The sequence below is a fragment of the Talpa europaea genome (assembly GCF_964194135.1).
Source record: "Talpa europaea genome assembly, chromosome: 3".
Classification (NCBI taxonomy): Eukaryota; Metazoa; Chordata; class Mammalia; order Eulipotyphla; family Talpidae; genus Talpa; species Talpa europaea.
Window position 1 is genome coordinate 142,842,680 of NC_140069.1, and position 14,730 is coordinate 142,857,409.

At 38.9% G+C, this 14,730-nt stretch overlaps 1 protein-coding gene across 1 annotated transcript in view; it reads left to right on the forward strand.

The window, feature by feature from the left end:
• AGK (acylglycerol kinase) overlaps positions 1–14,730 on the forward strand; it is a gene marked incomplete at its 3' end in the record, with an annotated part of 69,582 nt that overhangs the window by 36,162 nt on the left and 18,690 nt on the right. The window contains exons 5-8 of the mRNA XM_084229962.1: positions 5,584–5,676; positions 8,925–8,957; positions 10,273–10,367; positions 14,322–14,391. Coding sequence (XP_084086088.1) covers positions 5,584–5,676; positions 8,925–8,957; positions 10,273–10,367; positions 14,322–14,391 — 291 coding nt within the window. The remainder of the gene's footprint in view (positions 1–5,583; positions 5,677–8,924; positions 8,958–10,272; positions 10,368–14,321; positions 14,392–14,730) is intronic.

Genomic DNA, 14,730 nt, shown 5'->3' on the forward strand with positions numbered 1-14,730 from the left:
TAGAAATTAAGTTTATTTAGTTCAGTTTACTGTGTGGTTTTGAGCTTTCCTCTGCACCTTGTCTGAGACTCAGACTCCTGTTGTCTGCCTCCGTAGACGGAAGGACGTGTGGGATGCACTTAACATTTTCATAGCTGTCGTGTGTATTGCAGAATGTGCGTGTGAGAGAGCCTAGAGTGAGGCAGATATCACTTCTTCCTTGAATGTTTGATTGAACTGACAAGTAAAGCTGTCTAGGCCTGCGACTAGCTTTCAGGGAAAATTGTTTTTTTTTCTGACTCAATTTCTTTATTGGCTCTAAAAGTACTTAGTTGTATTTCGTCTTGAATTAATACTATCCTCTTTTTAAGTTTTAAAATCTGTAATATTAAGTATCTTTATATTGTTTCTTTGTGCCCTCTCTTTTTTTTCTCTCCATAATCTTATCAGAAACTTGTTAATCTTTGCCAGCAACCATTTTTTGACTTTCTTCTCATTTATATTTGTTTCATTAATCTCTGTCTCTTGTTTTCTTTGAATTTTTTCCTGCTGTTCTTTTCTGATATTTTAACTTGGATCTTTATCCTATGAATTTTCACCCTCTAGGTCCATCTAGGTTGTTGCAAATGGCACAATTTCATCTTTTTATATAGTCGAATGGTATTCCGTTGTGCGCATACACCCCTTGGCTTTACCTCGTCAGCTGTTGCTGGGCACTTAGGTTGGTTCCCACTCTTACAAATGTGAATGATGCTGCAGTGAGCATGGAGGTGCGGATCTCTCTTTGAATTAGTGTGTTTGTATTCTTGGGGCAAACTCCCATGAGTAAGATAGCTGGCTTTCATGGCGTTTCTGTTTTTAAGTGTTGAGGAACCTCAATATTGCTTTCCTAATGACTGCACCAATTTACATTCCCACCAACAGCATGAAACGGTCCTTTCCCCCACATGCCTGCCAACACGTGTTGTTTCTTGTCTTTTGGGTAATAGCCATTCTCAGGGGTGAGGGGATATTGTTTTTATTTGCGTTTTCCTAATATGAAATGCTGGACATCTTGTCATGTCTGTTGGACATCTATATGTCTTCTTTGGAGAAAATGGGAGAGGGAGGCTGAGAAGTCTTCTAGGGGCTTCTGAGGAATAGGGAGTCCCAGACCACTGTCAGAGGAGGGACTCAGAAGAGCTGGAGGCAAGTGGCCCCCTTGGGGCACTGCCAATCCTGACTGGGGAACCCAAACGGAAAGCAGATCCACTGTCCCCAAAGTAGGACTGGTACCCTGCAGGGGCACTAGTTCTGTAGGGGGTCTGCAAAGAAAAGAAGCAGCTACTAAAAAAAATAAAAATAAAAAATAAAAAAAAAAACTTTGGAAAAGAGGATGAGTCCTCCACCCATTTTTTGGCGGGTTGTTAAGGGGATTTTTGTTGGTGAGTTGTGTGAGTCCTTTATATTTTTTTGGATTTTAACCCCTTGTCAGATGAAAATGTATTTAATAGAATGTATTTTCATTTTGGAGATGGTTTCTTCCTGCTGAAGCTCTTTAGTTTAAGGTGGTCCCATTTGTTGCTGTTTGCTTTTGTTTTCTTTGCCATTACAATTGAGTCCCCAGTGAATCCCTGAGGTCAGTACTGAACTTATCTGTGTTTTTCCTCTGTGTATTTTATGGTTTACATTCAAGTCTTTAGCCCATTTTGAGTTCTTTGTTATATGTGATGTTAGTGATCTAGTTTCATTCTTTCGCTTGTGACTGTCCGGTTTTCCCAGCACCATTTATTGAAGAGACCTTCCTTGCTCCATTTTGTACTTTTTACTCCTTTGGTGTAAATTAATTGTCCACAAATGTATGGTTTTATTTCTGGGCTCTATATTATCTTCTGTTGATGTGTATGTTTGTTTTTATTCCAATACCATACTGTTTTGATTACTATCATTTTGTAGTATCATTAGAAGTTGGGGAATGTGATACCTTTATTTTTGTTCTTTTTTCTCAGAATTGCTTATATTATTTGTATATTTTATAATTCCAAATAAAATTCAGTGATCTTTTTTCCATTTCAGTGAAGAATGCCATTGGGATTTTGACAGGGATTACCTTGAATCTGGCTATTGCTATAGATAACATAGACATTTTAACAATGTTAATTCTTCTAGTCCTTGAGCATGGAATATAATTTCATTTCTTTGCAGTTTTTTTTTTTTTTTTCAACAGTCTTATAGTTTTAGTAGACAGGTCTTTCACATCATTGCTTAAATTTTTTTGTGGTATGTAATTCTTGTTGATGAGGTTGTAAATGGAATAGTTTCCCTGACTTCTCTTTCTACTAGTTCATTATTTGCTTACAGAAACACAAGTAACGCATTAGGTTTTTGTGTGCTAGTTTTGTAGTTAGGCTATATATTTTAGCAGAAATACCACAGAAAGGTTTTTCTTTCTCAGTGCATAATGCAAGAAAGGAATTCTTTGAATTAAATTCCTAACTTTCAAATTATCAGGCAGTGTGAGTTTGGGTTATTTACCTGTGTCAGGACCAGCTCAAAGTAATGAATTCTCAGGGAAGAATTATACACCTTTCTTTCTGCAACAGATTTCAAAACAGAAAATACTCCTCACAGTCCTTTGGGATAAAGAAGGGAGTCAGGATAGTTCAGCTTTATTTTTATTCCACTTCAAACTGAGTGTGTAGTTTCTCAGCCTTAAGGTGCATGTGGCTCTCCCAGCATACTAGTCAACCCTGAGCAAGTCGGGAATTTGTCTCCACTCCTGAGATTGGTGATGTCTTAAAAATCAGAGCTCAGATTCACCTGGTGCACCGGGTGTCCTCAAAGCACTTACTGTTTGGGTGCACATTTTGGCATGGTATTCCTTCTCTGTTGTATGGCGTCATATTCTTTACTTCCTTCTAACATATCGATGTGTCAGAGATGCTTTTCATATTTCACCCTGTAGTTTTAACTCTGTGGCAGCGCACCTAGACTACCATCATCCTGGAAATGAAATTGTCACACTTTGTGTATATGATTTTATTAAAATCACATGAAGCCCAGTGAAGTGTTTGCTTGATGAATAAGAAAATTGAGGACTCAAGCATCTAGAAACCTGCCCAGTTACACAAATAATAGTGACAGTGCTGGGATCTAAAATGCAGCTTTGTTGACTCTAAAGCATGTGTTTTCTAACTAGAACTCTGCTTCCCGCTTAACCTGAAATCTGCTAGTCTCTAGGACCGCTTATTTTATCTCAGGACAACACTATTAGCACGTTGTTGCTAGGGAATTCATTTACCAGAGTTTTTACACATTAGTCCTTGGTTCTCAGTTCTGGCTGAATATTAGTTGTAACTGACATGGAGTGGAGTCTAAGCATCCATGTTTACATTAAAAAAAAAAAAAAAAAAAAACCCCAGGCAATTCTAACATGCAGGTGGATCAAGAATCGCTGAAGCAGGTCCCGCTTCTGTTCCGTGAGGTCATGTGAAATAACATCGTCTTTCTCTGTGAGATAGTCCTTGGAGCACATAAAGAGTGTGCCCATAATTCGCCCTCCAGGCTTCTCCATATGAACTATTCCCAGTATCTTCGTAAGAGGCATGGTTTCAAATCTGACATGAATCCACCATTGCAGTATAACACAGAACAGTTTCACTGCGCTAAGCAGCCCCTGTTCGCCATTGGATCATCCCTTCCTTCGAGCCCTCCCTTTGAGGAGAGCATCTTGCAGATGCAGGAGGGAGAGAATGCAGGCCTAGCAAACTGCCCGTTCTGAGGCTCTGACAGGAATGTCCATGGCATGTTGGAGGAACAAAAGGAGGCCAGTGTGGCTGGAGCACAGGGGAGACAGTGATGAAGGATGAGGTTACAGGAGTGAGGAAATGCAAGTCATCGACTTGTAGCATTTACATATTCAGTAAATTACCAACATCTCCAATGTTGATCAAGTGTTGGGTTGGGACAGGGCGAGTCCAAAGGAAATGTCCCCAGGAATCTACATCTTGGTTGATGTCTCCCCACCCATCATCTCGTTTTGAGATAGGTATTACTCAGCTGCAGTAGCTCTCCTCATTTTGTTCTGGTGTATTGTTTCCGCCTTGTAGCTTGCCAACTGTCTTGCTGAGGAGCAGCTCTCCTGTCTGGTTTTCTAGAGCTGCTGATCTAGTAATGTCAGAGAAGAGGATAGTCTGGAATGCCTTGTTCTCAGTGAACCCTTGTTCTACTTTGGGGTGCTTACACTCCATCCTTTTAATCAAGATTAATATGCTTTTTTTAAAAATGAAATATTTGCAAATGTACAACTATAAAGCCAGAACTTTTTGTTTTTAGAATGAAACTAACTGGTGTTAGCTTAGAGACTTCCTTTTTTTTCCCTCTGTGTGCTTTGGCCCATCAGAAATCCAGATCTTTAATTTTTGCCAATTAGTGGGTGTGCTAAACCCTCAATCGGAGACATGTTTCCCTATCTTAGTGTGAGTGCATTATGCCCATTAAATTTTATTTATTTATTTTACTTTTACATTTTATTTTTTATATTTTTATTTTATATATTTTTACGTCATTTTTCACTTTTGCACAATGTATGCATTTTCATCTTGGTTATAGTCCCCATACAATTCCCACCCCCCCTTGTTTTGACCGTAATCCCTCCTCCCCTCCCCCCTCACCACCCCCCCGACTCCGCCCCCGTAGTGTGTCTCTGGCTTATAGTTGCTTGATGATTTTGATTTTTACTTTATTATAATTACTCTTTCCTGGTCCCTTATTTAGGTTTTCTAAATTCCTACTATGAGTGAGACCATCTGGTATTTTTCTTTTTCTTTCTATATGCCCATTAAATTTTAACATTTGATTTTAAAGGCTGTGGCTTAGATGGTTTAAATATACATGTGTATCTGATAGGAAATTTTCTCAGTAAAAATGGGAAGGCTTAGGTAAACTGTTTATAACTGCTTTGGGTCATAGCTGTATTTCTTCCTGGACAGTTAAAGCAAAACAAAAAAACTTCCATTTATTTAGTACAGTTCCAGTTAAGAGTAATTAACCTTGCTAGTTGTTCTATGCACTACTTTGCAGCAGTATTACAGGAAGTTATGATGACCCCTTCCCCAATGCAAAAAATTTCATTGATAAGGAAATTAAGATTCCAAAAGTTTAAGGCCACTCAGCTGAAAAGCAGCACAGTGGGATTTAATCGAGGTTGCCTGGGCTCTCAAATCTGTGTTCTCTTCATCACTTCTGCGTGTCTGTATTCGCATGTGCACTTGACTCCAAGGAAAAGCACTGGTAAAGGCTGTAATAGAGCATGCACTGGACTGGGAAGGAGTCCTTTGACTAGTTTACTGTACAACAGGCAAATCGCTTTTACTTTTTGATGGCTAAAGTCACAAGAAGTGTTACTTTTAAAGCAAGCAGCTCACTAGGTGGTTTCTGAGGTTCCTCCAGATGCAAAAGTATAAAATTAATTACATCATTACTTTAGTTTTTCACGCCTATCAGTTATTAAGAATTTTAGAAAAGAGTCAGTGTCAAACTTTAGAGAAAAGAGCCCATGTTTTTCAACCTTTGACCTTGTGACTCAAGGATGATAAATTTACCAAAACCTTCATTGTATTTCAGACAGATTATGAGGGCCAAGCCAAGAAGCTCCTGGAGCTGATGGAAAGCACTGACATGATCATCGTGGCTGGGGGAGACGGGACCCTGCAGGAGGTATGGCCATTTTTCAGTTTGAAACCATGTCGAAGGTGAGGAAAGTGGGAATTAGATCTTAGAGCACAAAGTGGTTCTAATTTAAGGAAATTATTTTCGTTTAATCCATTCTTTTAGGGTTGCTACTCTCTGAAATAAGGGTAGCATTGATTTTTTTCAAGTGCATGCTGTGTGTCATTGCTTTGTCTAAACTTTATTCCCAGCACATAAAATTTCGCTTTAGCAGGTTTAAGTTTGATAAAATCAAATCAGACAAATGGTGATGAGTCTGATAAACTTCTTTATATTATGAGGACTTATGAGGTAGCCTGTTTGTTACGGAATTGTAGTTTCAATTATGAGGACTATTCCTTATGAAATAAACCTAGAGATTCCCTTTAAAGGCATTCTTCTGTTCTCACATCTCCATCAAGTGTGATGTTACCTCCTCGTAGTGCCTCGAGGAAGAAGCCTGTGTGTTCAGGCGTATGCATCGGCCTTTTTGAAAATCCATGTCCAGTGCTGCCTTAGGCCCATTGACGACAGTATCTTGTCCTGGAAGTGCTCCTTTACCACACAGCAGCCTAGGACTTTCACTGGGTACTAGAAACCCCCCCATGGTGGGTGCCCTCTGACCCCTCCATCACTCCATCTTGTGTGCCGTGATTCATTCCGAACCTCTTTCCTGCTCACCCTCTGCTGCCGCCGCTGGTCTCATTAGTGTTCAGGGATCAGGAGCAAGCAGAAGACAGCACTGTCCAGAAGACAGCACTGTTTGACTTAGCAATTATGTGAGCCTTAGTGAGCTGCTTTTTAAAAAGCTGTGCTAATGATCTTGTAATTGTTTTTGTGACTTTTTAATGAAGTGTGAAGAATATTGATAGCATGCCAACAAAGACTGATGTAGACCTGGAGACAGCCCCAATTAATCCTGAAAGTCAGTGAGGTGTCGGAGATGAAGGGAGAAGATTGCCATCAGCCTGTACTTCACAAAATGTTTTTAAGAAAGATACACATTGTCTATTTGGCATAATCCCAGTCATATAAAAATATACACTGATAAAAAAGGATTGGAGGGAAATATACTAAGCAAAACTTAACTGACTAATGATAATATCCTGCATGCTACGATTATGGAAAAGTATTTTTCCTTCAGGTATTTTTCAGGTTTTACAAGATGTGTATTACATTTTAAAAATAAAAAACAAATTCTGTAAAAAATTCAAGTTCAAAATATATTTTAATACAGGGGCTATCATCCCCTTTGTCTTTGCTTTCACTACCAAGAAACACTGAGTACAAACCTCTGCTAATGGGATCAGGTCTGAGTGGTCAGCAGCTCTGAGGTTCTAGACCATGGGCCTTTTGCTGCCCGACCCCGCAAGAGACCAAGTGACCCTGACTTCAAGAATAAAGCTTCGAGAGCAAAGGCAGAAAAGCTTATTGAGGAGAGAGCTGGACCTTCTAAGTTACCTGCCCTTAAAGAAGGTGAAGTTGTTCAGGAATCTTTCCTGGAAGAAGCACAGCCTGGGGAGGGGTTACCTGCACCAGGTGAACCTAAAAGGTGCAGACTCTCACAGTGCAGCCCTGTGTGTGGACAGTCACTGCCGCACATTCCCCCCACCAGTGTTCCAGATGCTTCTGACCAAGCTCCCAGCAGTTATTCAGAGAACTGCAAGTGAATAGAACCTGGCTGAAGATGATGTGGAATGAGAAACAAATGTCAGTATAGCAATCTCAATTAAAAATATTTTAAAAATCTTAATTCATATTCCTTCTGGGGGAATAAGGGCAAATATACTTGCCATGGGCTGGCCTACCCTGAAATCTGCCAGCTAATTTTCACTTTATATAGATCCATTTTTCCAGTGAAAAATGTATTTTGATAGACAGCTTTCTATTTTATAAATGTCCTAGGTGTTACAGAAATAGCATAGATTTTATTTATTCCCCAAAATTAATTAAAATGTGCATATAACAATACTCACTCAGTGCTCAGTTCTGAAAGATAGCCAACAAAGGTGTAGCAGAAAGCTTGAGAATGGCCATTGTTTCAAGCTGATTCATTTTGTCATTTGTGCAAAAAATGGATGGAAACTTGTTTTTACCAGAACTGAACATTAAAAATTTTGAGTTCATTTCTTCCCACTAAATCTCTTTAAATATCCAATCTATGCTGCTGTGCTGTATCAACAGCCTTACCCCTTCTCCTGTGTGTCGGTCTTAAAAAAGGTGTTGTTTAAATCAGTGGGCTTAATATGTCCTGGATGCTTATTTCCTTGTATTTTAAGTACAAATAGTTGCAAGTAGCACCAGGAACTAGATCTCTGTTCACCCAGGTGTAGCCATGTGAGTTCCGTCACTTAATGGCAAGTCAGCTTTCTCACTTATAAACTGAGGACATCTGTCTCATTGAGAAGTGTCCTTTTATCTTTAACTCACCATTTCTGTTCAGCATCTCCACACACACCCTTTTCCTGACGGGTGTATTTGTTGGGGTGTGCATATTTTATACTCAGAATTCTGTGTGCTTGCCTGACTTAGTATTTACAATTGATCTTTTATTTTTGAGATATAATTTATTGATTTTCACTGAAATCAACTGTTACTACTCTTTTTAAATTAATCTGAAACATAACCTTCATGAAGTGGCATGATAGTGCTGGTAAAAATGTCCCCCGTTGCTTTTATCTTCAGTGTGTCTCCCTGATCCTCCTTCAATCTGACAGATTTATCTCGTTTTGGTGACAGTAAGATATAACGTGTGACTGAAGACGTGCAAAGAATGGAGGTAATGAGGCCTCCTATTCTCAGAATAGTGACATATTAACTGCAGTCATGATTCAATCTCAGGTCTGAAAAGAAAGAGACTAGGTTCTTAGTGTCAAAAAGAAAATGTTTTTTCCCTGTACGTGCTGTCTGTAGTAAGTTAAACTAGTTAAACTGTAATAGTGAACTAAGTTTTTGTGTGTAATTAATATGTGCATCACATTGGTGAAATAAAACATAATTTTGCCAATATAATGTGGATGTCTTATCATTATTTTATCTTAACTCTTACTGTGCTATTGATCCTAAATCAACAATGAAATCTTATCTCAGCTCTGGTTCTGTTGAAGGCTAATAGGTGTTTAGGAGGCAGTGCATCTTCTGATACAGATTCTGGCTAGAAAATAGGAAAAAGTTTGTGTGGCATGACAGTTGAATCCAGTTCTTTCATGATAAAGGAGATACATGTTGTGTATAACTTTTTCTTTTAACATTTGTAGGTTATTACTGGAGTTCTTCGAAGAGCAGATGAGGTGAGCTTTAAAAAAAAGTGATTGGATTTTAGCTTTTGATTTTCTGTTCTTTTTACCTCTCTTCCTTCTTTCACTGCTTCTCTCCATTTTCCATTTTTAAAGCACAAGCTGTGCTTCTGCAAAATAAAAGTCTGCCGCCTGGGTCAGAGGGCACTTTTATAACCCTTGGTTACCTGAGAGCATCTAATGACTTTTATTAAGAGTTGCTTAAAATATAAGATTTTCTAATAGAATCTTGTCTTCAAAGAATTCCTCCATTAATAAATTGGGGTACATATTAAATATTAAAATCCATGCAACTGTGGAAATCAATGTACTAGATTTACAGTTATCTACAGGTTTAAATCTAGAAAATACTGAGTAAAAAACTTGCCAAAATATGTTGTGCATGTCTACAAAGTTTTAAAATTCATAAGATACACTGATAATGAATACCTAAAATCTGTAATTAAAGAACAATAATATGAATGGAGTCTCACCAATCTCAGGACGATGGTTTTCTCTGGAAGAAGAGTGAGAAGGGAATTCAATTGTATCTTACCATTTTTAGTTTGTTTTTTTTTTTTTGTTTTTTTTTAATTTTTTTGCCTGGTTCAGTCACTCTGCTAAAAAGTTCTTAAATTTATTTATTTCTACGTATATTAAAAAAAATTGTAGGCAGCTAGATAATATGGCAACATGTAACATTTGTTAATATGACTTTTTGGGTAGGTGGGTGTTTGTGACAGTGTTTTATACTTTTCTGTGATAGCCTAAAATGTTTTATAAATAACGAGAAAAAAAGATGGTAATAGATGGTGCTCAAATGTCTGTTTATTTGTAGCATTTAATTAAAGCACTGCTAAGTCATTACCTCCTGCTACTACTTGAACTTCTTACTCTCTTTGCCTTATTTGCACCTGAGATAGTTTATAGAACACTCCCCCTGTCATTAGTCACTGTACAAACATTAGACAGTTTTAGTTGAATGGTGTACACAATTTTTTCAAATAGTGTGACAGCATAATACAGTCCCTGTCACATTAGTGCATTTATGGAACATCTTGAAGACCCTCGTTTTCTTAACCAAATTTCTTTTAACTAGTTCCTGCTGGTGAGTACTCAAATTTTCTTCCAAACTCAAAGTCCTGTTTTTTCCTGGACTGCTGTTCTAGAAACTGCTCTCAGTATTATCAGATGACTATTTGAGGGATCTGCAAAGGGAGGGAGACAGGGATGCGGGTGAGCTACTTTTCATAGTAGACACTTCTGTGCCTCTCTGTTCAGCCTGATTTTCTGACCACGAAAGTAAAGCTTTTTTCTTTTCTTCCCCCAGGCTACCTTCAGTAAGATTCCCATTGGATTTATCCCACTGGGCCAGACCAGTAGTTTGAGTCACACCCTCTTTGCCGAAAGTGGAAACAAAGTCCAGTAGGTGGTCGATGTGGAGTGGGACCGCTAGGGGGGAGCCTGGGCGTGGAAAGGTCACGAATGGCTGTCGTTTTCTTTTTGAGTTTTGATAACTTCAAGCTTCACATCCTTACAGGGTGGACCCCGATCAGAGTTCAAGCTTTCAGTTCATTAGAAAATCTCCCCTTTGGGCTGTGGGGCTCTGTGATCTAACGTGGGGAGTCCCCCAGGTAGGCATGGAGATGCTCTTTTGTCAGCAATGAAGACAGCATCCCCGCTCCAAACTGTTCCTGTGTTGTTAGATTCTCTAATGAGGACAGATCTGCTCTGGTGGTTGTTTGCTTCAGGTGTACGTGACGACAAATAGCAAGTCCCTTGTGAAGACCTGAGCCCATAGCCTGGGTTTCATTATCTTGATATTATGAGTGGCTAAAACGAGCTATAGTCACATCCTTTGGGGAGATGCCTAAAGTGGGAGGCAGTCTGGATTGCTGAAAGTCTAGCCAGGTCTTTGTTGAAAATGAAATGTGTTCAGGGGTCAGGAAAATTATCGTTCTTTTCTCTTGAAAGCATGAGGTAAGCCAAACTCTAGTTTTCAGAAGATGGGGATCTTGAATTTGAGTCCCGGCTTTAGCAGTGATTAACAATATAAACTTGAGCAAATTGTTTTAAGAACATCATTTTCTGTTTGGATTTTTTTTCTGTTTTGGGTTTTGATGGGGCTGAGTTTGTAATTAAGTCAAGGTATGTCCTTGAACAATTTTATATATTTTTTATAAAAAGCCTTGATCCATATGTCAAACACCAGGTATATTCATAGACATATGTCAGGGCTTTATTAAAATAACTCTCATATTTCAAGCCTGAATCTCCTGGGGAGTGTTTAGCTCTTCACCAATCACCCAGAAGCTTCACAGACAGAGCATTTCATTTGCCATATATTTTTATCCTAGTTTAGAATTTTCTGAAAGCAATAGATTTGACAATGACTTACTCAAACTTTTTTGTTTGTCTGAGATAAAACCTGTCTGGTCAAGACATGGTTACTTGGTTATGGACTTTTCTCTCATGTCAGTGTAGATTATTTGAACTACTTTGTTAACACTTCTGAATATGTTGGTGATCCAGGGAGAGAGGATTCTCCAAGTCCCCTGCCTATCCAAAGCCAATTTACATGCAGTGTGGCAATGCTCAAGGTCTCAGGTAGTCTTCAGTCCTTTCGGAGCTGATTTCCTCCTGTAGTTAAACTCATGTTGTTGCTGCTTCTATTTATAATTTAAAGATTTATAAAACTTAATTTACAAACATGCCCCAGGGCTCTTAGGTAATTAAGTCTGCTCTGGCTTCAGAAGTTTGTAGACCTTACATGGCAGATGCCTAAGACTATTTAAAAGAACAAAACTTTGCTTTTTGCACTGTCAAGATTTGTTGTACCATAATTACTACAGAAGAAAAGAATCTTGAATTTGGAATATTGTAGGGAAATAAGCCTAAAAAATAGCTGTTCCATGCTATAGTGCTGCTTTATTTAGAGCTTTTTGAAGAAAGATAAATTTAGGTTGCTTTTTAACTGTCTTCTGTCAAGCAATTAAAATATATATATATATATATGAAATGACTTTTCAGTTGCATCTTTTTTTAAAGGTCACTTCCTAAACCTCTTCTGTGTGCTAGGTCCTGCTCGCAAGTGTGGTGTCTTTGGTTTCTAGTAGCTTCCTTCAGAATTAAACCTGTGATGGTGCCCTCACTTGAATCTCATCTTAAAAACTGCTACCTGCTTCCCCAATCAGGACTCCATCACTTCTGTATTGGAGGGAGAAAAATGAGATAAAAGACATGTTGATACAGACCTATAAGAAAGTAAAACAGGCATTCTTATGCTTCAACTTGCTAACCAGGGTTCCCAGAATGTTGTAATCTAAGCATTTGAGTTAATGTGTTGGGATTTTAAAGGCTCTTAGATTGTGCCTAACTTTGTTAGAAACACCAGAGTCAATGGCCCTGATTGTTGAGCTAGGGTGTCCTTTTAATAAGTCTGATCACACTGGTGGGAGGCCCATAGAGCCACATGTCAGGTGTGAGTTGCCCTTTGGGATCTGTGGATATCCATTTGGTACATCCACATCAGCCTCACCAGCTGAAGAGAATTCACCTTTGCAGTAAGACCTGAAGCCAGATTTTGTGTGGCCACGTGCTGGCTCAGTTCTCTAGGAATTTAATCTGAGTCTGTTTCCATACCCATGCTTACCGAATGTGCAGTAATAGGACTTAACTTGAAGATTGTTAGAAAACTAAAAGGAGGACTAGTTAGGTAAATGTGTAATTATGCCTAGTGAACCACTTGATATGTTGAAGACTGTATGTTTCCTGAAATTCATTTAGGATGGGAAATGGTAAATAACAAGTAGACTAGACAGTACTGATTCTAGATTCTAATTGCAATACACATAAACAAAAGAGGTGACCCTCTATGCTGTTGTTATTTCACCTAGAAAATTATGTTTAAAAAAAACAAAGAACATTTGGGCCTCCCCTGGTGGCACAGCGGTTGAGCACTGGGCTGCGAGGCTGCCCGCAGCCTCTGCAGCGCTGATTCGTTCCCTGGGCCGCTGGCGAGGGTCCCACAAAAAAAAAAAAAAAAAAAAAAAAAAAACAAAAAAACACATTTTATAGGTAATCTAGTCACTTCTTATGGAAAGGTGAGTTTTTCCCCAGTTCACATTATTAACCAGAAATGTACATAGTGGATTAGATTAGTAAGGCCATATTGGGGGAGAAACTGCGCTGGTTTGAGTTGAAGTTAAAGTACAGTTGAAATTAAAGTACAGTTGGGAGTGGTGAATTATGCAGGAAAGGCCATGGAGGAACTTTTTGGGTGTTATAAATGGTCATAGTTAAGGTTAGGTCATGTGGTCACAACTAACTAAGGCATCTGCCAACATTCATAGAATATATGCCTACAAGGATGACATTTAGTGTGTGTAAGTTATGTCTCAAAAATATGATTTTAAAAAAGAAGTTAAATTAGCTAACTAATTCTTTCCAACTTGGGTAATTCTGCCTGTGTCAGTGAGCACTGGGAGGCGCTGTTAGTCTCTCCTCACTTTGGGTCACACTGATATGGACCTTCTGAGGTTTTTCTTTCTCATGCTTCCCTCTAATCACCTACAGACTCTTGTACCCTGCCATTAAATTCACTCACTTTGGTACTTTGAGTATCAGTCTTGTTCGTTCTTCTCGGAGAGCAGTTATCTTATTTTCTAGCCACATGTTGATTCAGTATTTCTTTGGTTAACTGCTGTATATTTGTGTCACCTGACACTGGGTCGCATTAGTGTGGACACCAGAGCTGCTTGGCCTGGCAGGTTCGCACACTCTGAATGGGTGTCGGCAGGAAATGCTCTTCTGCTGTAGACAGGAACAATCTACAGCCTCTAAGTAATCCTGAGGAATAAGAATTATGTCTTGGGTCCTGAATTATGTTTTGCTAAGACAACACCAGCAAATCCTGTCTTTTAGTTACTCTTCAGGTTGTTGGAGTAAAAAAGAAATTTTGTTTTTTGAAGTACTTGAATTTCTTATAGCGAATGAATGTTGTCCTATTACTAAAGTGTCATCAATCCAGTCATAAGAGTCAGGTCCCTGTAGAGAGTCACTAAACATTGAGTGGATAAAGGACTGTGCTTGTATAAACTCTGACAAAGCCTTCCCTTTGAACTGCTTTTAGAATCTTCCATTGTGTTTGTATCAGTAACCCTTTTACACTCTGGCCTGCTCTCTTGCAGTATTTGGAAGGAATATGTCTTTCCTCATCCAACTGTTAGTGCTCTGGGCAGGAATGGGGTGTGTGTGTGTGAGAGAGAATGTGGGTGGGTGGGGGGAGTGTGTGTGTGTGTGTGTGTCAATGTGCATGGGTGTGGTGGGGGGAGGTGCTGCTTATTTTTCACACGTGACTGTTTCCTTCTTATCTTTCAGACACATTACAGACGCCACACTTGCCATTGTGAAAGGAGAGACAGTTCCACTTGATGTCTTGCGGATCAAGGTAAAGTCTTTTCTTCAGAGTTTGAAAAAAATTTACGGAGTGGTGAATCTAGGTAATAACCATCAATAATGCTCCTTAGACATTTAAAAATGTTTTGGCTTGACTTTTTTCCAAAATAAAAATTTGGCAGGCGAGAAGACCCAATAGCTATTCTGGATTCTTGATGAGAATCCTTTCTCAAAAAAGAATTTAATTCCTAGGGAAAAAAATATTCTCACTTTGATAATCGCTAAGCAGTTATTCCTTCATCATCTAAAGCCCTCCCTCTGCCCCTTAGAGGGTGGATCCCTAAGACTGAACCACAAAGCTAAGTGATGATATGCTCAAGTTTGACCTTAA